Source organism: Venturia canescens, chromosome 2 (genome assembly GCF_019457755.1).
Source record: "Venturia canescens isolate UGA chromosome 2, ASM1945775v1, whole genome shotgun sequence".
NCBI classification, from domain to species: Eukaryota; Metazoa; Arthropoda; class Insecta; order Hymenoptera; family Ichneumonidae; genus Venturia; species Venturia canescens.
This window is the reverse complement of record NC_057422.1, coordinates 22,274,860-22,298,061: the sequence shown is the minus strand read 5'-3', so window position 1 is coordinate 22,298,061 and position 23,202 is coordinate 22,274,860. Positions and strand designations below refer to the sequence as shown.

Genomic DNA, 23,202 nt, shown 5'->3' with positions numbered 1-23,202 from the left:
ATCATGATATATATTCCTGTATAGTTATATACACATGTATATGTATGTATGTATTTGTATATGTAGGCATTTATTAATGCACGATTGACATTGTGTCAAAGATTGTCTCAACTTGTTTCTCTTGTTTTTGCTAATAAATTCCATGCGTTCCAACACTTCGGATCACATGCAAAATTGCGCATCGTTTTTTCTAAGGGAGGTGCAAAAACATTTAATGATTTGACACGCGTTTGGTTAAAGTCCCATTGTTAATTGTTATCTATTCGTTTGAATAATTGAAGTCTGGAAAACAACCGTAGGCGAGATGAACCGAATGCTTCGTGGCTTTCGTGTGAATTTGTATTCGAGTTTTTTCGAGGATTCGTTTTTTAAGCCGGAAGTCCAATATTGTACGAGACTTGATGAAAAATTTGCGAAAAGTCATTTGAACGAATGTTAATTGCTCGTTTGAAAGTTTCGATATTAGATAAAAAATGGTAGCTCCGTTTGGAAATAATTCGATATCGTTTATTAATATTCATGGGCATATTTCCATTTTGGCAACGTCCTTAGGAAGTTTTCATCACAATGTTATTCTCAACGATTTTTCATCTCGACTTTATCGGTTCGGCAAGCTGCTCGAGTCTTACTATGAGACGAGCGATATCGAAATTAGCGTCGTTGGAACACAACGGAACGCCTCTTATAATTAGTGTCGAAAATCAATTTGCAGAATTACGATCCCATGATCGATTCCCTTCGTCAACCCACAATCTGCAAAAACGTCGGCGGACGAGTTGGATAAAAAACTGGTTGACGAGACAAGATTTTTCGTTACTTTTCAACCGTGTAAACTTCAATATGATTCTGATTCTTCGTTGTTTTTCGTTCACTCCGCATCTTTAGTATTGATTTCTTTGGGCTTGACGTTTATCACGCATAGCAACGTGTTTTGTGACGTTTGAGAGCTTGGACTACTGACGGAGCTCTTCTCGTCGGAATCCCTTTCCTAGAGCATCTCCGAGTAAACCCTCAGCTATAAAGCGGTCTCTTTGTCGCTTATGATTTTGATACCGTGTTTGGTGAGGATCATTTTGATGGTACCACTGTCCCGTGGCTTTTGTTCCTTGCCGAATTTTTTCCTCCCGATATTTTCGTAGAGAGGAGATTCGTGGGTATCGTCCAGGGGTGAGTGATAACCACGCGCAACGTCGTCGGCGGATTTGCGGAGGGTAGTGCGACTCCGAGAACTCCTGGTGGGCCGGATATTGTCAGCGGACCCGACGATGCCTCTACCAACACCGCGAGGTCTCAGTGAATTCGGTTTTTCTATGGTTGATTTGACGATTTGACGCGAGTTCTGGAGATTATCGACCGACGAATACCGTCTTTTGGCTCTGGTGCGATCGATCGTGTCGCGATTCACGAGAGATCCTGTACGAGTCATTTTCTTTGAGTTTTTTGCTGAAATGGCAATTTCGTCGCGGGGAACAATGTTTCTCAAAGTGTCCTCGACCTCGTTTCTATAGCGCGAGTTCTCTTCGTTGCCGAGATCTCGGTCGAGCTCGGCGTCGAGGCCGCAGTTCTCGATTTCGAATTCGTCGTCGTTGCTGTTCGTGTCGTCAGTGGAGTTTCGGTCGACAGCTTTTTCTAGAAGAGCTTGTACTTTGTCCCGAGAGTCGAGAACTTTTCGGTTCATTTCGGAGGCCTCGATGTCGAAGCGATCCGCGTCATCGTCTTCGTCATCCTCCTCATCGTCGTTCTCAATGTTGTTGAACGTTCTCGTGTTCAATCGAACGACCCCCTTATTTCGCTTCGGCAAACTCAGAGGCAAGGGACGCGACGATGATAAACGACGATCGACGAAATCGTCCTTCTCGGGCCGCGAAGATGCGACGACGTCTTCGTCCATCGCGGCGTCGCCACAAATTTCGCACAATTCGCAGACTGGCTCCCCCGGCAGTATTGGCTTTTCGAATTTGGGTGTTTCTTCTTCGGGATCCTCGCGGAGGTCGCAATTGCTGCAAATGTCACATTCCGTCGAAGCTTCCTCCAAAGGCGAGCTCCCGGTCGATCTCAATGTGTAAAAAGCGTCGGTTGACGATGGCTCGTTCGCGTAACAGCAGACTGAGCAAAACTCGTCCGTTTGCCCACTCTCCTGAGGCTCATTCGCCGTTGTGAATATCGACATACTGTCGGTCCTGAGTTTCGACGTGTCGTCACAAGAACTCGCTACGTTCTCATCCTTCGATCCGTCCAAAGAAATATTATAAATCAACGTCGGTTGAATTTCAGTAGGTTTTATAGATTCGTAACTTTTTGACTTTTTCGATATCGCCGGATGATTCTGACTGTTTATTATCGACGATGATTTCGGCTGTTTTACGTTTATCGAGTCCAAACTACCCTGAAATACGACTCCACGTTTACGTCCCGTTCCTACCGTATTTATACGTTCGATCGAACTTTTCTTCGATTGGATTTCCCCATTCGATTTTTCTCCAGACGATTTCGAATCGTCGGATGTTACTGCCAAAATATCTTCATTTTTCAATTTTTTTGGACTTTTCCGCGAATTTACCACGGATTTTATATACTTTCCATCGATCTCGATGTTACTTTCATGCTTTTGGGAGAGTTCTTCGATCGTTGATCCTCGATTCGAAGAATCGCGTTCGTCCATCGATTTTGAGCTCTTCTCGACGGGTTTTTTTTCGATCCTTTCGATCGGAAAATCTATCTCCGGTTGATCCTGAACGTTGTCCGTTGGTGGTGCAAAATTTTCTGCAGCTTCGTTTGCACCGTAAATCCTCGGGGATTCGACAATTGTCTCAGACTTTTCTTCTTCCTTATCGTCCCGATCTTTACACGATGTAGTAATGGTTATTTCGTCGTCGCAACTAACAGTGCTCACCGCTCCATTATCTTCAATCTCGTTGGAATTTTTTTCAAATGGAATTTCCTGATCGGCAGATTCGTCTTTCGAGCGTTTGTGTTTGTTTTCCAAAGTGGACGAATCGACAACGTCGATGGAGAGAATCACCGATATTTTGCTATCCGAATCGTCAGGAGTCAATTCTTGTTCGGATGATTTGAGGACCTCCAGAGCGTCACTTATTATCGCTAGTTCTTCACTCAGTATCGCCCCGTCGTTCTCCGCTTCCTTCGCATCAATTTTACATTTCGAATTCGATGGTGAATCGTCCTTTGCCACAACGTGATCGACCTTACCATCGATCTCCATTTCGATCTTGTAATTCTCGCGAATACAATTCAAACCTACCTCACAAAAAATTTGAGATTCCCCGGACTCGTTGGCGATAATCTGCTTAGCCTGACCCGGGTAAGAAACTTTGTTACATCCTAAAACTCTATTAACGTTCTCGGTAATCGCGTTGTTAAATTTGTCGCGTATGCGCTCGTTATCGTCAGACGTTGAGCTCGTTAAAATAGTTCTCCCGTTCATCGGGGTATTGTGAAAATTCTTCTTCAGCACCGATTCCGATATATCGATCGATATTATCTCGACCGGGCTCGGCGTTGTCATTGTAACATCGCTCGGCGATGGTGTCAAAAAAGTGCTCTCGTACTTTGGTTGTATGCACAAAAAATCATTATCATTTTTCGTAGACAGTTCCAACTTACTTCATTTCCCAAATATCAGAGCAGCATGAAAAATAAACGACAACAAATATTTCAGATTATTTCAGATTCCGATGTGCATCATGAGAAAAACAAACTGATGAATTTATGCAGTTGATATCAATACCACTGCATTTACAGGAATATTATCATGGTTCATGGTTTTCAATTTTTTATTTATTGCGTGAAAAAGTGCGTTCAAAATAAACTTTGTGTGTTGTGTGAAATCGACATGTTTCATTTGCTTTGCGGGCCTGGAGGCGAATGTACGAGTGAAGTGGAGAAAGAATTTTAAAAACGCACTGAGATTGGCGAAAGTCTGAAGATTTTGTGCACGAGCAGAAACTGTCAAAAAGTGATTGAAAAAGTTAATGCACAATACGAGGTTAAAAACCATTTAGAGGACAAAAATAGTTTGAAATTCTGTAAAATATATATATTTCATGAGATCCATAAATTATCGATGGTTCAACGATATTTTTAACAAAAAATTTTAAGCGAAAACAGTAACGATATCGATTGTACGAAATTACATTGTTATACGTTTATAAAAACACTTTTAACCAAAATATTTGATAATAATACAAAATTTATGCAGAATGATTGAAAGAGAAATATAGCGTAGAACCGAGTTCTAACGCTGTGGCACCATTAAAACTGCACGAGATTCAATAAAACTCAATTGAGAATTGAGGAAGACAAACGGATTTAGAATTCTCATATTTCTTTTTGCGGATAATCGTAATAAAAAAATTATATATTTATCAATACTTTGGTATCACGTGGAAGATTAGGAAATTTCTTTTGGCCTTCAACCATATGACTATTCAAAAGTTGACACACCCACCAAATTTTCTAAATTCTCTATAAAAATATGTATAAATATATGTATATTCAATCTATATAAAAAGTGTGAAATATTGAGATCTCTCTACAGATCGTGAGGTTGTATGATAGTTCGCTGTTCGAGCCTTAAAATTGAGCAATTTTGTGATAATCCATTACTTAATGATTTCACTTGAAGCATTTACTCGACTTTTCTTCACTTATTTTTTTTTGCAACTTGTTCTCCTAGTTTATTTACAAATGTCGCCTGATTGATAAAGCGGACTCACATTATCGAAACAGTCTTTGCATCGTAAATCCCGTGTTTGTAGATGTATTCGATGACGGAATCTTGCACGAGATATCTCACGCTCTCGGCGCGTTTCAGAGCTCGTCTTATCTTCGTCGAACTCACTTCGTTCGGTATCCATTCTGTGACTATGTGAATATTGTGCTAAAAGAGGGGAAACGAAAAAGCGTCGTCAGCATAGCAGCATTAAAAATTTTCCATATTTCTTGTTAATACCGACTCGTACTAATGACTCGTCATGATGAAAGCGGAAGTTTTACAATTGCGTGTAACTTTGAAGTTCGTTTCGCCTTACCATATATTTCGAGAGAATATCAGAGTCATAGATGAATTTGTTTGGGTTGGAACCTTCTCTGGTTATTACCACAAGTCCATGCTGTCCTACAATTGCGTCGATCTGAAATCAATTGCAACAATCTCATTTTCATTACGTAGCTCATTCAAAATTATCGAAAAAAATTAAACAAATTATTTTTTTTTAATCTTTCGATGGAAATAGAATTTTTTCATTTTGAATACGTAAAAATATAGAGGGAAAAAACAACGGGGAGACACGAAATTCGAAATTAGTGGACCAAAGATTGGATATGTTGTGTGATTTTGATATTTTAGTAACTTGTCATTATACTATTTGCTAAATACACTCACATCTTCATCTGCCCATAAACCTGGGGTTCCAAAACTTTCCAACAGATCAGCGCCACACAATAATTTAATTTGTATGGGAGTTCTGTCACTGCTGTTTTTAACATTTTCTGGTATCCAATTGGTGTCTTCCGTGTCTGAGCGATACTTCGAGTCATTAGAATCAAGAAGGACCGCGTTAAGTAAATTTTGGTGATGTTGGAGACTCAGTCTCGTTTTGGTCCACCCGTTTTGTCTGGCTTCCCATGTGCTGACCCGTATCCAATCGCTGTTCTCTGTCGCCAGTTTGAGCATGGCACATCTGTGCTCAGCACTTGCCAGTTCCTTTTTCGGATAATCATCGTGAGTAGGAGAAATGACTGCTCCGACAACGATGTGCGTTCCCATTCGATGAAGATGATCCCGGGCTATTTCTACATTGGAAATAACGGTTGAAAATTTTCACCCCATCAAAACATATGGATCGTTATTTCATAGCAATTTTAGCTTGTTGTTTTTGATTTTTAACATTTCCAAAATGACGCTGAAGTTTGCAGCGTTGGAATCCAACAAAATTAATGAAAACAATATTTGAAATTCACCAATTTTTTATTTCACGAATTATTGGTGTAGACTGAAAAACTACGAACTGCAAATTAGGCAAGTAATAGAATTGGAGAATTACTGCAATTACAAATTTCATTGTTCAGATTAAAGCATTACAAAGTTGAAATGAATAAAAATCAATGAATATTCTTCAACCCATTTTTAAAGTTTGTACATGAGAACAATTATAGTGATATCCATAAATAAATTCTATAATTGTGCATGTTGAAGATATGAAACTCATGAATGATTTTGGCTGTTCGAGTACACCAAGATGTGATCTTCCTTCGTATCTTGGATGAAATGTAACAAAAAGTATTATGCTAATCAAATATATTGAATTCTGTACAATATCATGGTTTCAAATGGCAATGTTAAAACATGAATAACCCATTGAAGTAAATAATCGGTAATAATTGCAGTGGAATGCATAATAACTCCCGTGTTTTTTACCGTCACGAGTTAACGAATATATTATTAGTATAGCTCATTAAAAAACCATCGACTATTTGGTATGAATCACGAGAGAAATTTAACTCGATGACGCACTCGTCAAGTCATTTGAGATTGACGGACATTTTTTTGAAGGTTATGGTTGAATAACCATCGAACAACAACAAGACAACAGAAAATTGTCAATGGTGGTTTTGGTTTATTATCAATTGTAAGTAAATGATAATTGCAGGGTAAAAAAAATTGCGTTCCAAATAGATTCAATATCGATTATGAACGACTATGGATATATATGTGACAATTCTCATCTATAGATAGAATGACGTACCAAACATTCGTAAGTGCATATTGGTTGGGGGATTGTAGCTCCCGCATGACATCAAAATAACACGCGTCGGCGCCATTTCAAGCGATTTTTCTCGCTTATCATCAACTGACAACACTTTCACAGCATTTCGCAATGATAATCAAGGTACTTGGTCGCTTATTAAAACCGGTGAAAAACTTCTCACGAACGCGTATAATTATTCCCTCGAAAATTGTGACGCAGCGAAGAGTTCTCGCGGACTGACGAAACTTTCGACCATCTTGTTTTATTATGGGCTGACGGGGACCACCGGAGTCAAGCGGGTGACCTAAAAGAGTATTTGAGCGCGCTCATTGTTCGAATAAAGCTGAAGTAGAGGTACGCGTTATTATTTTTCAATCATCCATATTTATTTTTCATTTATGAATTCCATTTAAGATTCGATATTACTTAAAAGTGAGGAACAGTTGAAATCCTACGATGAAAACGAAAATAATTTATCCTAGCGTCGTGGTATAGTGACTCGAAGACAATAATGAAGTACATATATGCCAGACCCTACAGAAGCCATCGCATTTTTCATTTTTTTTTTGAATTTGTTTATTCTCTAATTATAAAATAATTACATTGGTTCAGAGGAGGTTCACGTATTTTTTATTTTTTTTCCTTCGATCGCGACCTACGATCTACGACCAACTACGTATTGCATATACTAGTCAAATGAGTGTTCAATTTTAAAAACGTACCGATTGAACGTATTTTTAGTGGATTTGTATTACAACATATCTTGAAAAAAAAATGTATCATAGGAAGCGTATAAATCACATTGTATATGGGACTTTCATTTTTTTCATCCGACAAATGTTTCAAAAACTCGTGAATTTTTTAATTCTCTCCCAAAACTGCAATCGACTCAGATGCGCGGTGTACATCGCACATTGCGCGGTCGCAGTTCGGACACTGCAACATAGTTTTGTTTGTCCCTGTTCCGGGGGCATAACGTGGAATTTGTTCATCTACCTCCTCGATCAATTTTTCCCGGATGGTCCTCGATCTCAGACTATATGCCATCTTGCAATTTTATCGTTTAGTAATTTTGAGATAAAAAAATTTCCGACTTCAGAACAATATTTTTTTTACCTACTGTAGCAAAATATCGCAAAAAAAATTGAAAAAAATTTGCTCCAAACTCTTTTTTTTACTCTTTTTAAAGTCCGATTTCTACGGCTTTCAAAATTGAACTAACGGGCTCTTCCAAATAATAACGACGAGGCTCTCTACTAGAAGGTTCAAGCTACCGGCAGAGGGTAGCATAAGTCCCATTTTATTAAAATTTCTATTAGGTATCGTCGGTTGAAAAATGGCTGGGGTGAAATGCACCCCATGTGAACATTAAGGGTTAACTAATTTAACCGGTTTAACTTTATTTGCGAATTTGATTCAACTATGTTTTTCGAAACTTTTCATAATGAATTACTCATTTGAGAGTATGTTTAAGGGGAAGGATCAAACCTTTAAATCATCTTTGTAATTTCTGGCACGATCTGGTTTTTCGGATCGCGCGTTTGTTTAGTTATTTAGAACGAATAATTTTATTGTCAACGTTTTTTTTCATAGAACGTTTTTCCATATTTTAAGTTTAATCAATTTTCGACAAAGGTTATTGCGTAGAGGGAAATTGGGGTGGGGGTTTACTCGTCATAATTACGAAGGTAGCGAAGCTTTTTTTGGCTTCGGGTGACTAAAGTTGACAAAATTTAAATAAATTGCGACACCCTGATGAAGGTTGGGTCATTAATCTTATTTCTTTCATTAAAACAGATCTGTCGTAAAAGAAACTAGAATTGAGGGAGCAAAATGTGCAGATATGGAGGTGGGACAATGAATAATTTAAGCAGACGGTTTCATAATACACAAATTTTATTTTCCGCAGAATCGAGGAAATCATCTGAGAACATAAATTCGCATGACGAATAGTTACAATTAATATGTACAATAATATAACTGGTTGATTTTGTTTGTTTCAGTTTATTCCTGTCTCATTTTGTTAATGATGATCAATTAATTATTCATTTAATTAATCCATTATTAATAACCATAATCTTCGTAATGAATTATTAATATTTCATACAGACGCCTTTTCCTTACAAGTGTGTTCAGTGACAACAGCCAATAAACAGCGATTTATCGACGAATCGTTTAGAACGTTACACCCCCTTTATAACATATATTTAGTTTTTTTATATTTTCAATTTTTTCCAATTCTTCCCGTGTCAGGTTTACAATCTTATTTCTCGGGATCGTGCAACATTTCGAGTCTGTCAGCGAAGGCGATCTTTTAAATTTCTTTTCACAGACCAAATTTTTTTCTTCACAACATTTTACGTTCCCCGTTTTGTTTACCTCGCGGCTCAAATTCACGTGCGAATTTAGGCGTACTCCATACAAAAACTTGCTCTCGTTTTTCCACTCTCTCTCATTCTCTCTCTCTCTCTCCCTCTCGCTTTTTATCTTTAGTCCAATTATTACACAATAACATTACATTCGTCATAATCATCATGATTTTATCTCTTTTTCTCTTGTTTTTTCTTCTTAAACCGTACTTACAACGTTACCGTTACAAACGTAAAACGTGATGTATATTTTTTTTTTTTTTTTTTATACTTTTTTCCCTCTTATTTTTTTGTGATTTTTGTGTATTTTTAAAAATTTTTTTAGTTTCGATCGTTTAAATATCCACTAAGCATTTTCTACCATTGATTAAATGCTCTGAGTGTTGCTCGTTCGGGGCCTTCGCAAAGGCCTCGTGATTTAATCCTGTTTTTGTTTTTCTCTGTTAAATTTTATTTTTTTAATTTTTTTAAATCTTTTAGTGTTTTAATGTTTTTTTTTTTTTTTTTTTCAACTCCGTGACCTCCACACGCTCGCTCTTCATATATTTTTGAAGAATCATTATATACGTGCCTGCTCCGAACCTTGACCTCAGTGTATCTCAATTTTCTGACATCTCAGCGAGATCGTGACTCTTCCGTCATTGTTCACCTGTGTGCCTTTCTCATTTTTTCATTTCTCCTCTTACGCACAGTTTCATTTTTGCATATGAAGATTTCGGTTGTCAGGTCAGCAACGCACCCACGCACACGCAAGACAAACAACGCACGCGCACAAAGATGAACACACATCGAAATTTTGTCACCTTCGTTCGAACCCCAGATGACACTTTACATCCTCATGAAGACATGCGACCGAATACTGTTAAGCTTTATTTTTCGTTTTTCAATCTCGCGTTGACGCAACGTGGCTCAACAACGACTGAGAAAAGGACCGCACTTTCGCTCTGAAGGAGTATACACCACGTATAATTTTATTTTCCTTGCGTTTATCAAATCCATCTGTTTCACATCCAATCACGAAGAATCGTAACGAACCACGAGAATTGCGTTAACATTTGTTGTATACGATGATGAAAAGTGAAATGAACTTTTCATCTCACGTGTAAGTCGCGTTTTCACAATCCGCTGACATCTTTGTTCGATATTACAGAAAAAAATCGCTTGAAGTCTCTTCTTTCACAAGAGCCACATCTCGGCTCTGTTTTCTCTCGTTGATAAAATCTTTTCGGTCATTATCTGAAGCATGCGTGTTTGTATGCGTGTGCGTAAGATTCGGGGAGAGAAATAAAGGCTCGAACATTCAAGCTTATAGCATACATAATGTTATATATTAATAATAATCATAATAATAGTCATAGTAATAATAATAATAGTAATAATAATAACGATGCTGCTGCTGATGATGATGACGATGATAATAGTAGTAGTAGTAGTAGTAATAATAATAATAATAATAATAATAATAATAATAATAATAATAATAATAATAATAATAACAACAATAATAATCTTTATTATTGCATTCACATACATATTCGGGAGTTAGTCTTTTTTCTCCTCCCCCGCGAAGATACACAGAGGCAAGTACGGATCAACCAAGAAATGACGTTATGTTTATTGTTTATTCCTCATTATCCGGTGGGAGTGTTGTTTCATTTTTAATCATTTTTTTTTCTTTCGTCTTCGTCGCGTACAAATGATCGTTCTCGCATTCGCAATCCCTTTTTGTTTCGTTTTGTATTTTCTTTTTCATTTATAGTATTCATCTAAACAATGAAAGCAGCATGAAATGGCTCGAGGAGGGAAAAAGTCACCTCGAACGATGAGAGAGAGAGAATTTTCGCTCGGACCGTGTGACACACATTTTACATAAGATCGAACACAATTGGGACGCGTTTAAATTTTATTTTTCATCTTTATTTTCTTTGTGTTGGTGATATTAGTTTTTCATATTTTTAACATCGTCGATTCGGTGAACACCGGGACACAAAATGCCAAGAATATCGCAACTTTTTATACATTCAATCGGTCATTCGCTTGGATCTGCGTATGATAGCCATGATAAAATCAAGTTGCACGTTATTTTATTTATCTCACTTTAGAAGCGATCAGCGGTGCGAAACAATACGCGACGTTTGGTAATATTAATAAGAAACTTATGGTAGTGTAAATAATAATAAAAAATAATGATGCTAATAATAATGTTAATAATACACTCGTAGGTCCCGGTCATCACTGAAAAGGCGCACGCGCGTCCGTGTGCAAAATTTATTCTCTTTTGAAATCGCGTTCAACTAACTATTTATTCATTTATCTTTTTTTATTCATCCGATTTATTATTTTTCAAGTTTCAATTTCATATCATGTTTTTTCCTCCCCGCTATCATGCAAATTCTTAGTACAAGTACGGTAATATTAGGTAGTTTTCCTTTTTTTGTCATTTATATAAGTATTGTTTTTTTTTTTATTTCGTTTTTTTTTCTCTTTTGTTTCTTCGTTTCTTTTATATTTAAGCTTTTTTGTTTGTTTGTTCATTAGTTCTGGTTTTGATAATCTAATAGACATCTAAAAATAACACCCATTTTTTTTTTCTTTTCATTATTATGTCGTATTTTGTATTTCTTAGTATTTTTTTCACTTTTTAAAGGTTTTTTGTTTGTTTGTTTGTTTTTTTGTTTTTTTTTGTTTTTTGTTTTTTTTTTTTTAATTTTATTTTTCGTTCCGTTATTCAATCAAGTATATTAATTAAAGGATTCTTAAAAGTTAGACCAGAGCGTCACTTGGCCGAAAGAGCGGCGGCTTTCGCTTTTCTCACGTACCTTACTTTTTTTTGTCGACTTGAAAATCCGATCGAGATTGATTTTGGGACTGCGCGGTGGTGGAGAAAAAAATTGCTTTTTTGCATTCTCCTGCGATCGCTTCGCGAGAGCCCCTTACGAGCTCGGCGTGCGACGAGCCCGTTTTTTTTGTCTTATAACTGTTCAGTCACGGTTTAGTTACTGATATTCTAGCGGCTGGAGTAATACAATGTTTTTCTTCTCTAGTTCCCATTCAATTGGTTTCGTTCTTCAACATTCGTTTAAATCTGTGTCAATACTGCATCGATTTATATTGCTGTGATCTATTACGAGCTTTCTTTTCCCTCGAAAGTAAATCTCAATGCTTGTATGACCCATTAACGTGCAGCATATACGCATACATTCGTCTCACACAACTACACACTTGAAATATTTTTCGCTTCAATTTTATAAACTCCACTTGCTCCCCAGTCTTGATTTTTCCATCGAGAAATATAGATTTCAAGAATTTTTTCAAATTATTTCATTCTCCATCGAATTTACATTAATTTAGTTTCGTTTTCAACGAAATATTTTCGTCAAACAAATTGGCCTGGATTTACCAAATTACGATTATTTTCTCTATTTCATTAATCTTCATTTCCACGCCGAATTCAATGGCCAAATCATATATAATTATTTGAGATCAATTGATCTTACGATTTTCTGATAATTTCATTCATTAGCAAAGTTCGTTCTCGTCGCCATGATTCTTTTTTTTTTCTCGAAATCTCAAGTTCAGACCAGAGTTCGTAATTTTAGTATCACATTTTTTTTCGAGATAGAGAAAGTGAAAGAAGAGATGAAGAGAAAGAGCAACTGATTCGATTCATAAAGAGCGAGAGAGAGAAAGAGAAAGAAAAGGAATTGATTGAATCGAATTTATTCGTGCTACTTATCGTTCTTATTGAATTTTATTCTATTGAATTTCAAGTACTATTTAACAACCGGAATTCCCAATTGAACTAATTGCTTTGAATTTGATTTTATCGAAGCAATTAAATTACACGAAGACTGTCGTTTTAGCAATCCCAAAAACGACGTCGAACATTTTCCTTCCAACTCACATTCGTTTTCGTTATTTCCCATTTCAAGCTACCATTAACTAATCAATCCAGTTTTTGTCTCACGTTATTTCATCAGTTAAGTCGATTAAATATGTGTCTTCACTCGTCCATACAGCGTTCCAATTTTTTCAGTTGAATGCTGCAATTTAAAATATTCGATGACGTTTTTTATGGTAAATTTTGTTTTTTTTTTCTCAACAATATTCTTGTCAATTAATTACTCCTTTTCGTTTCCTCAGGTCAATATTTGTGCCTTTGTTTGAAAGTGTATGTATATGTGTCTGTGTGTGTATGTGTGTGGAAAAGAACCGCACGAATACGAGGAGCATCGAGGTCATTGGATAGTCTTCTTGACGTCCGAGACGTATACACGATATGTCAATATCTACGAAACCCAATCAACTCTCTTCGCGACGTTTTCTCATTTATCTGCCCCCCCCCCCCCCCCTTTCCCCCTCCCCTCTCTATCTTTCTCTCTCCTTCTTCGTATATAAGTCTGGTCGAACTTTTCTCAGTTAATGGTGGCTGAAACGATCCTCAATTCAAACGTGTCGAAGTAACTTTTACGACCGACCCATCTAATAGATTAATTATCACCGGTCGAACATACTCCCCTTGTCCAATTACATGCACTAATAAGCAGAGTTTACATGTATACCATTTTGTCAGAAGTCATTGAAAGAAAATAAAAGAAAAATGATGTTAATTTCATATCACAAAACGACGAAGAAGACAAATTAATTGATGCTTTTGAATTTAATTTTTGTATCTGTGCTGCTCGTAGATCTTTTCGTTTTATCTTGTTGTGATGGAACCTGAAAACTCTGGCTGGTGCTTTATTTTTTTGGGAGTTTCTGTCGATGAGCCCAACTGGAAGTGAAAATGCACGAGTGTGACTCAGGAAAAATTGTGCACTTTTACGCTCATAGAGTTCTTTCACATGTGCAAATAGATTTCGTTTGACTCGATAATAAAAATTTTGTCGAGGGACCAAAAAATCTACGGTATTTTTAAGTAGGAATAATTTGTGTGTGTACGTGCGTGGTGGATGTGAGTGAGTTCGTTCAATATTTCACTACGACAATTGTGCGACAATCAATCTGAATGCAATTCATTTGTACAGCAGGACATAATGGCAATTTCATTGTTCATGCTACCAGTGACCTTGGCATTATTTCATCACGACTTCCGGTTAGATTTCTCATCGCGCAGTAAATAAAAACAGCCCAACCAACAGCCCCGAATTGAGGCTGTTGGTTTTTTGTCTAATAAATAATTTACTGAGGTCGTCTCAGCTACCATTTTATTATCATCGATTAACGTATTCCACCCCTTTTCCTCGATTGAATCGATGATTCTCAATCGCCTTGAGCCAACATTATTTTCGTCTTTCTCATTCAACTGTTTAGCTTATTCTTCTTTGCTTATTTTTTGAGATCACTCGTCATACTTTTTTATCTATTCAAATTGATGAACCTTGAAATCTTCATTGCTGATTGAGAGTTTTCTTCCAGAGGCTCGTGTATGTTTCTTCATATCTTCATATCGTAGTATCAGATATTTGTTTTTGTATCGTCGTCTTGCATAGCGGACTTTTTCGGGTACTTTGTCGACTACGATCATTATTTTCGTTGCTCCTTCATTCTTTACTATTTTTTGGCCCAGTGGTTTTCGGGCAAATGTTTCCGTAGCTTTTCGTATAAATCTACAAAATGATCCACTCGATGCTTATCGGACTAGATTGTCTAAAGTTTCGTTGAACGGAGCAACGTTCGATGAAATTCAAAATAAAATGACCGAAATCGATAAGCCCCTGCACTCCATCAGCAGCCACAGACAGGGTGTCTCTGAACTGTACTTCGGATTTCACAGGGTGACAAGAGCAGGTGATTTTCAAGAGAAAAGTTGTGCTACTTTCAATCGATGTATCCTCGTCAACGATTCGTCAAAAAAGATAAATTGGCAATAACGTTTCTCTCGAGAGCTCCAAATATTTTTCTACCCTTTAGATTTCGATAGTAACTTTTTACGCACCCGGTATCCGATTGTACAAACAACGAAGAACTTTTGAATGCTCGCTCGATTAATACCGCGAATGGAATTCGGAGACGGCATATCGGTCCTTTGAAACAATCATTTCCCGTCAATTTATTCTACAGTATATACTTTCTTTTGGGTCAAAAGTCTCACTTATGGGTCATGCAATTCGTAAAAACATGTCTCGTTCATTGGAATACAAAAATCGAGAATCTAATCGAGTATTGGTCGATTTCTGTGTGATTAATCTAGGAAAATATTTGGTTCAAAGTAAGATATTGCTCGATGTATATCTCACAGTTACTCCACCCAGGATTCAATGTTCATGTCATTGTTCAACCAATTATACTATACAAGTGGATACAACAACACCGCGTTATATAGCAGAAAAATATTGCTGCTCAATGCTTTTGTTCACATTTTTTTCTTCTCTTTCTCTCTTCGTTTTTTTTCTTATTTCCTTTGGGGAGATGCGCGATGAGGGGGGGCTTACAGAATTTGTACTCTTTGAATGCGTGAATGACGATGTGTGTTCCCGAGTATCCTTTCGCTACCGCTCGAGGATTATTGTGACAGTATTTGTTGCTTTCGTATAATACTCGATAGCTCTGAAAAATGCCTTTGGATTCTTCCTTTTGGTGTAATGTTGTCTCGTCTTTTGTTTTATTATTCGTTACTTCTTTTTTTTTGTAGTGTAACAGTAGCCTACTGCCATTTGTGTCCTTTCGAATGTGCGAATGAATGGGGAAAGAATGGATTTACGTCTCGTTTTTTTTGGATTTGTCAGACCACGGTTTTTTACTCTTACTGTGAAAGTAATTAGTCATAATCAACAGCCGTGGTTATTTGTGAATACCGACAATGGAAGTTGTTTCCCATTCAGCTTCTCTCCGCCTTTTATTTTATAAGAAACTTTCGTTATTGTTTGTTCATACATATTTGTCAAGTTTGTCCGTTCGATGAAAATAGCACAAGAATAGTTGAAAAACCAGTCGAATCTTCTATCCGACATTTAATGTTAATTTTTAATGGTATTTTTTGGTTGTTGTTCTTCTTCTTACTTTCTTTACTCGTCTTTGCTCTTTATGATTCATTATTTTTGGTGAAATGTGATTTGCTACGTTTCGCACTTCGTTCCTTGTTGTACATAGAGGTCTATTCTACGTGTTGAATATTATTAAGTTTTTGTCTCTAATAATTTTCTACGATTCCATCACCTTCATTTTACTTCGAGTTCGTTTGCTTTTGGATTATGAAATTTGAAATACTCGAGAGCGTATAAATTCAAGTAATGCAATCTTCTTTTTCTCGAAAATCGATCGCTTTCTGGAAGATTGCGTAACCAGCAGGTGAACTTTTTGTAGTTATTTAAATTTGAATTGAAAATTATATTTCCTTGTCTTGTCGCAAAAACCTCGTTGGAAAGTTATTTTTTTTGCCACGACACAAACACGCCTGGCTTTTGGGGCAAATAAAAGTTTTCTCTCAACTGTGTACATTATGGGAAAAAAATAAGAATAAAAATGGGTAATAAAAAAGGACCCAGAAAAACAAATAGAGAGAGAGAGAGAGAGAGAGAGAAAGAGGGATCAATGGGGAAAGTGAACGGCTCATGAGAGCTCCTTATAAGGGTTTCGCGTTAATGAAAGAGAAAAAAACGCGGACTAGTGGAAAAAATACACACAAAGTAAGTAAGTAAATAATAACAGCGTTAACTTAAAACCTAAAGGTTTTTTATAATGGCCCGATTGACACGTCTGTGGCACAGGGAATCAAACCTAGCAATGATTATACTGTTTTCGTCTTCGGTCACGTGGTTCGGTAAATTCAATATTCTCTGAATCATCCTTTAAATTTTTCTATTCCCGTACCCCCCTCTATTCTATTGATCTATTCGCTCTCTCTCTCTCTCTCTCTGTCTACCTCTCTGTCCATTTATCGTTATTTTTCTTTTCTCTCCAAACCAAACAACTGCTATATTTTTTTCCAGTGCTTTATGTCACGCGAAATTCTAAAATGATCCCCTCCTTGAACGTATTTTTCAATTAAACATGATTTTCGTAAATCCTTCAGTGATTCCCATCTAATCTGACGTTGACTCGGTGTTTCTCTCAGTAGATGTATGTGCGTGTGTTTCTGTACATCCATGGACGTGTATGCGTACGTGCGGACATGCGTGTGGGTGTCTGTGTGTAACTGTGTTTTACTCGAAGTCAATAAATCCCACAATAAATGTGAATTTGACCCTCGTTTCTCGATCGTTCAACATGCACAATAACGTTTACAATTTTCTCTCTCTCTCTCCTCTCTTTTTCGCTCGATCTCATACGAAAACAGATCTCGATTTGACGCCTCGTTAAAAATATGTACAATACTTTTACATCGACACTCAATAATTTACAGATAACAGAGGTCTCTCATCGTATTATCCTTCAAGCGCTCTTTCTCTGTCTCTCTTTCCTCAGTCATCTCTACGCAACACAGTTGTTTTTCTCATTTTTCGTATCTTTTTATCTGATTTTATGCGTGGTCGATCGTCTTTTTTGCCAATTATTATCACGTTTTTACTGTTCTTGTATTTCACTCTCTTCCTATCTCGATCCTCTGTCGATTTCCTCGTAGTTTAAAACGGGTGTATCAACATGAAAATGGTAAACTCGTTTCGTTACAAGGGGAAATCTCAGATTTCTTCGTTACAACTTCGGACGATTTTGTTTTTTCGCGAGACAATAAATTGAACGTCGTCAACGTGCTTCATCTGATTTTACTGCTGAGCTCTACGATATTCACGATCTATTGCTGTCTCGACGAACAATTTTCTTGTTATCAAACTACACGTCGTTTTATTCCTTTATACTTCATCCATTCGACTATTTTTTCATCATCTTCATAATCATCGTCAACTTCAGCAACTTCGTTTTTTTCATCATCTTCTTTATCTTCTTCCTCGCCGTCCATCTCCGCGTGTCCTTAATCTTCAACTGTTTGTCTGCCATTTTTCGCCACCCACGTAATGCCTCTTCATCTGATTCACGACAGCAGCGAGCAATGAAACAGAAAAGATAAAGATAGAAATAAGTGAGAAGGATCTTCCTTTTTTCCTCTCCTATTTTATATCTTCAATATAAAATTACAGAGGATATATCTTTTATTAGATTGTTACAAGAGAAGCGTTTTTATGTAAATTTCACACTGAAATCCCCGATAAAAATAATAGTGATAAACTAGTAAAAAGTAGATACGAATTCAAACGTTGTACGTAACAACTTTTCTTTTTATTTTGAGATAAGTTTAAGTTTGTGTGCTCCATGTAAGTTTTACAGTTTCTCTGCAAACTGTAAATAGTACTTTTACAATTTCCAGATAAACTGGAAAAGATAACAAGATTTTCATGACGTACTTCTTTCATAAAATTCATGGGATGATGAATCAGGAAAAAACCATTTTTCAATTTTGAAACTTTTGAAAATATGTAATAACAGAATAATTCGATAATCAGAATTAATCTCGATATTTAGCTTGACTTGGTGGAAAAATATCTTTCAGCGAAGAAAATGATTTTTTCAATTTTCATCAAACTGTAGATTTCTATACGTGGATAAAGACTCGAAAAAATCGTTCGCCTTTTCAATTCTATGATTTTGATCATTATTACGTAAATATAATGAGGAAGTATTCTTGGCGATTTTGATAAAAACAAACAAAAAATATTTCATTGGATCGTTAAAAGTTTTTTCCTCTATTGGACGTGCAAAGATGATGCGCTCTCTGTTATCTTCGACAACATCCCTTCCCTGATATTTCTCCCTCGACTCGCGATTCCTTATTCGACAAGACTCTTCCTTTTTGCCCCTCGACGTCAACGTGCTCAAGTGGCGAATAATGCAAGCTCGGTTATAGCTCAAGAAATAAGAAAAAAACATAAGGGAGAGAAAAAAGAGCAGGGGGAGGAAAAAAAATTCAAAGTTGAATGGTATTTCGCGATTGAGGTTCAGCCTGTTCTGTTTGCTTTCTCGTTTCCTGCCACTTTTGCCCCGAGCCCCAGGCAATTTTTAACTTCTCAGCTTGGGGCACGTTTTTTGCGAGGAAACAGAGAGCTTTATTAGCGTCCACTCGAGGATCAATCTCGTGAATTTCCTTCCTCCTGCTAGGATTCTTTGTCACGGAAAAAAGTAACAAGATGACGAAGAAAAGATGCTGCGGGTTCTTAAAATTGAAAGAGCTCGATCAAGGGTCTTTAAAAAATACAACCATTACGTGAAAACGAATTAGGTTGTAAAACGTGCGGAAATACTAATTTAAGCATTGTCCACTTGATTGAGATTCAGCATTTGTTTAAATCCCAAACGTATTACTCTCGAGATCCAATCCGACCAACCTGGTTGTATTCAATAATCCATAACTGTATATATAAGAACAAACGCATTTTGTTGACTTGGACATTCCCGGACTTGTTCATACGTTCGTCATCATTATATTCTCTGTTTTTGATGAGTCTTTAAACTTGTCAAACACGAATTAATGTACAATAGAAGAAAAAAACTCACCTAGAGATTGTCCATCATTTCGGAGAGGGTCAATCTCGAGGTTGACATTGCCACCCCGCTGTCACTGCTACTCTGGACACTGCTATGGTCATCGGTGTCCGATTGGTTGCTCGTATAACCGATCACGTCCACTTCATCTGTAAAATTAAAGAAAAGGAAAAAGTGAGTTAAAAAAATGAGGATTTTTTTCATGTTAAACATTAATATTTATAAAAATAAAGCATGTTTTCAGCAAAAAGGTGGAATCTCCATGTACCAGGCTAATTAATGAGTACAAAATATCTGAGGGATGTTTCTTTCATTGAAACTGATTAAAATGAGTCTTTAAAAAATTCTTTTAATTTCTCTGCGGTGTGTCGAGAGCTCGAGCATTCGAAATTTCGTTGTCAGTCGAAATGATAGCGTCACGGATAAACCAAGTGTTTTCATATTTCCACAAAAATGTGTAATCAATAAATGTTTTGGTCCTACATGCAGTCTACTGGAACGACATGTTTTGCCGGGAGAGAAAGTAAATATAATAAAACCGTATATCGCACTATTCGGAAGTCGTGAGAGTACAATAAAGGGTGAACGGAGCTATAATATTTGCTTTGAGTTTGCTCTTTAAGTCCATATAATAAAACGTATGGATTTAACGAAATCCGACTACCCACAGTTCGCGCCCTTATTCGTTCTGGCTCTCTTCGGTTTCTCGAATTTCACAAGGAATCGATATCATTACTGGGCACTCCCGCACGTGCTGCGACACGCAAGTGCGTATCACGTGGAACGACGTGTCTGCCGAGATATACAGGGCGTCCTATAATTCGTCGCCGCATCTCTCCATCATCCCATCCAATATTTTCTCATCATTCAATTAATACCTGCGCGAACGGCGAGACCGAAAAAATGTGTCCGCCGTAGAAATTTCGTGACGAAAGCAGCACCTTGCCGAAGGATATTTGGATTTTGCAACAGCCGCTACAAGTGAATTGTATTTCTGTTTTGTCGCAACCTTCGAAAGTAGCAGCAGCAGCAGCAGTCGCATATTTAAATAAGTTCATAACTGATGTATACTCGGAGCTATATTACACGCAATTTCTTTGCCATAAGTGCATACAATTTTTTGTCAGGAGGAACGAAAATATCGACGTTTCGATAATCCCTGAAGAAAAAAAAAACAAACTTTCGCCTTCTTTCAGCCCCCCCTTAACGGGAAGGTTACGCGTGCGGGAGCCGTCCAAGCTCGCAGCTGACGCGACAAGAGCATCGATTTTCCATGTGCGTGCATAATAGAGTATTATGTGCCGAGAGCGATTCTTTCGACAGCCTCACATGTCTCGGGGCTTAAATTTTGTCTCGAGCGCTATTTGTGCGGAGGTTTATGAAATTTCTGTAGAGCCGATGTCACGTTGATTGGATTATTAATATAAAGTTTGATAAAGCGTTCGAATAAATTCGGAAAGCATGAAAGATTTTCAGCTCGTTTTTCAATGCCTACATTTCTGACGTTTAATTTAAAGGTTGGATTGAACGAAATGGAAGTGTAATTGAAGTTAACGATTTTCGGTGATGCGGCAACGCGGCGGAGAAGTTCGTACGAGTTTCACTCTCAGATCTGTTTTTGACATCGGCAGCAGTCGCGGAGTGTACGCCTCGCCAGAATATTTTTAACGAACCGAGCGAGAATGATTATTTCTAGCCTGTGCGTGGCACACTTACCCACATGTTCATCATTACATTTTTTTTTCTTTTACACTTCGTTAAATCGGAGTTTCTCAGAAGTTTGTACGAGCTATATAGAACATCAATCGATCCACTGGATTTTCATCGTATATTACGTCAAGTATACCGTGATGAGCTTGACGATTAAAAAAGTGGAGAGCGCCCGCAACGAGCAGTGGAAAAACTTTCAGGAATCGCCTCTCTAACTTTTCTCATGAGAAAAAGCTTAAAAGAGCATTTCCGGGATATAAAAATGTCTACGGAGGTAAGTAATGTCAATTTATAGTCAATGCTTACATGGAGTACCAAATAAATTAATTAACCTTTCTTTCAAGCTATTTAATGTTAGTTCGTCCTATTTAATGTTAGGATGTTGGAGAAAGTGGTAATTCATTGGTCGTTGTTTTAAAGGGTATTTGCAGTATTTACAGGGCAATTCTGTCGGGCAAGTCGAGACAAATGAACCTTTCATAGAGACCGAAAGCGGGAGAGAGCGAGAGAAACAACGAGGAAGCGGGGGGGGGGGGGGGGGGGGGGGGGGCAAGAGATTTCGCAAGAGCTTTGGTAGAGAGATGGAGAGGCCCGGCAGTTCATTATGCTAGATATACATATATTAAGGGTGTTGGATGTTAGGGAGACGACCACGTGCGTGCAGCAGAGGAGAGAGAAAGCGAGTGAGGGTATAGTATTTTCTGGGAATGAACGGGGATGCACGGTACAGGGCATCCATCGTCGAGAGACAATAGACGTACCGGGGTACATTGTAAACTTGGTGCTCTCGGTACCGGGTAATCTCGACCGTAGATATATACTGCGAATACTTGCAAAGTACAGTGAGAGTAGGAGCGGGGAAAAGAGAGAGAGAGAGAGAGACAGAGGGAACGACGTACAACGAGTACTTACTGCGAATACTATGACCGAGAGAGAGAGAGAGAGAGAGAGGCCAAAATGGAGAGAGATCGAAAGTATCGAGAGAAAAAGAGGGGCGAACGGGGGAGGGGGAGCGAGAGAGAAGAGAGAAAGGGGAGGGAGAGAATAGGAGTTTAGGGAGAAGGTAAAGTTGCGAAGGTACTTGGGTATACATAAACACAGAGAAAGAGAGGGAGGGAGAGGAAAGGGATGAGACGGAGCGGATTTCGAGGCGAGCGTGTATTTTGCCTTCGAATAATTAAACTTTACGATCTCGCCGGTTAATTAGAGCCAACAGAGGCAACCTCGGCTGCGGATAATGGTTAATTCCGTTTTAATGAGCCCTTTAGTTGCGTCACATTTTCTTCTCTCTTTCTCTCTCTTTCTCTTTCACTCGCTCCCGTTCTCTGTCTCTTGTTCGCTGTACAAAAATCCATTAAATCTTTCTATGTTGCGTGCGTGATCAAACGAGTGCTACACGTAATATCGACGATGATTATAGCACTCGCTTGTAAAAATCGCTGGCAATCGCATCGAAGCACTATTGAGAAAATAATAGAGAGTGTGATTTTATTGCATGTTATTATGTTCCGTCTAATTTGCTACGATTGTTTTATGCTGCCCTGTTTTTATTTTTTTATTTTTTTTTTTTATTTCTTGAGGCTCTCGTAATTGCACGTATTCGTGTTGATTCGCACGACCCTCGATGCGAAGATGTTTTTTTTTGTTTTTCCGAGTTTCAGATATAACTCCAAAAGGCAAGAACAATGACGCGAGTTATCAATCGTCCGGTATATGTAACGCTTGCCGAGGTCGTGCCAAAGGAAATCTCATTCTGGAAGTACGCGAAAGCGAAAAGTTGGAGGGAAACCGTGAATGAGAATGAATGCACGGTGATATTAGGACGAACCGGAGAGTGAGAGAGCGACGTGACCGCGACCACTCCCCCGAAACACATT

General features: G+C 37.7%; 2 protein-coding genes across 6 annotated transcripts in view; both read right to left on the bottom strand.

The window, feature by feature from the left end:
- Positions 1 to 485: 485 nt before the first annotated feature.
- On the bottom strand, positions 486 to 7,039 carry Nmnat (nicotinamide mononucleotide adenylyltransferase). The gene is made up of 5 exons (XM_043412207.1): positions 6,768 to 7,039; positions 5,405 to 5,814; positions 5,052 to 5,153; positions 4,737 to 4,900; positions 486 to 3,623 (listed from the first exon to the last, which is right to left on the bottom strand). The coding sequence occupies exons 1-5, from the start codon at positions 6,841 to 6,843 to the stop codon at positions 1,016 to 1,018; spliced, it is 3,360 nt and encodes a 1,119-aa protein (XP_043268142.1). The 5' UTR covers positions 6,844 to 7,039; the 3' UTR covers positions 486 to 1,015.
- Positions 7,040 to 8,648: 1,609 nt separating this feature from the next.
- The window catches only part of LOC122407245 (max-interacting protein 1-like), a 173,629-nt gene continuing 159,075 nt past the window's right edge, over positions 8,649 to 23,202 (bottom strand). For all 5 annotated transcript variants that reach the window (XM_043413321.1, XM_043413323.1, XM_043413320.1 and 2 more), the window contains 2 exons: positions 19,628 to 19,764; positions 8,649 to 18,105 (listed from right to left, as the gene is read on the bottom strand). In XM_043413321.1, coding sequence (XP_043269256.1) covers positions 19,628 to 19,764 — 137 coding nt within the window. In that variant the 3' untranslated portion in view covers positions 8,649 to 18,105. The remainder of the gene's footprint in view (positions 18,106 to 19,627; positions 19,765 to 23,202) is intronic.

Bases quoted from the DNA above. Each gene is read 5' to 3' on its own strand.
- Nmnat (XM_043412207.1), bottom strand. From the start codon at position 6,843: ATGGCGCCGACGCGTGTTATTTTGATGTCATGCGGGAGCTACAATCCC. The intron at 5,154-5,404 runs GTGAGTGTATTT...AATTGATTTCAG, and splicing joins GTTTATGGGCAGATGAAGAT to ATCGACGCAATTGTAGGACA. The intron at 3,624-4,736 runs GTGAGTCCGCTT...TGGGAAATGAAG, and splicing joins GCAAAGACTGTTTCGATAAT to TAAGTTGGAACTGTCTACGA.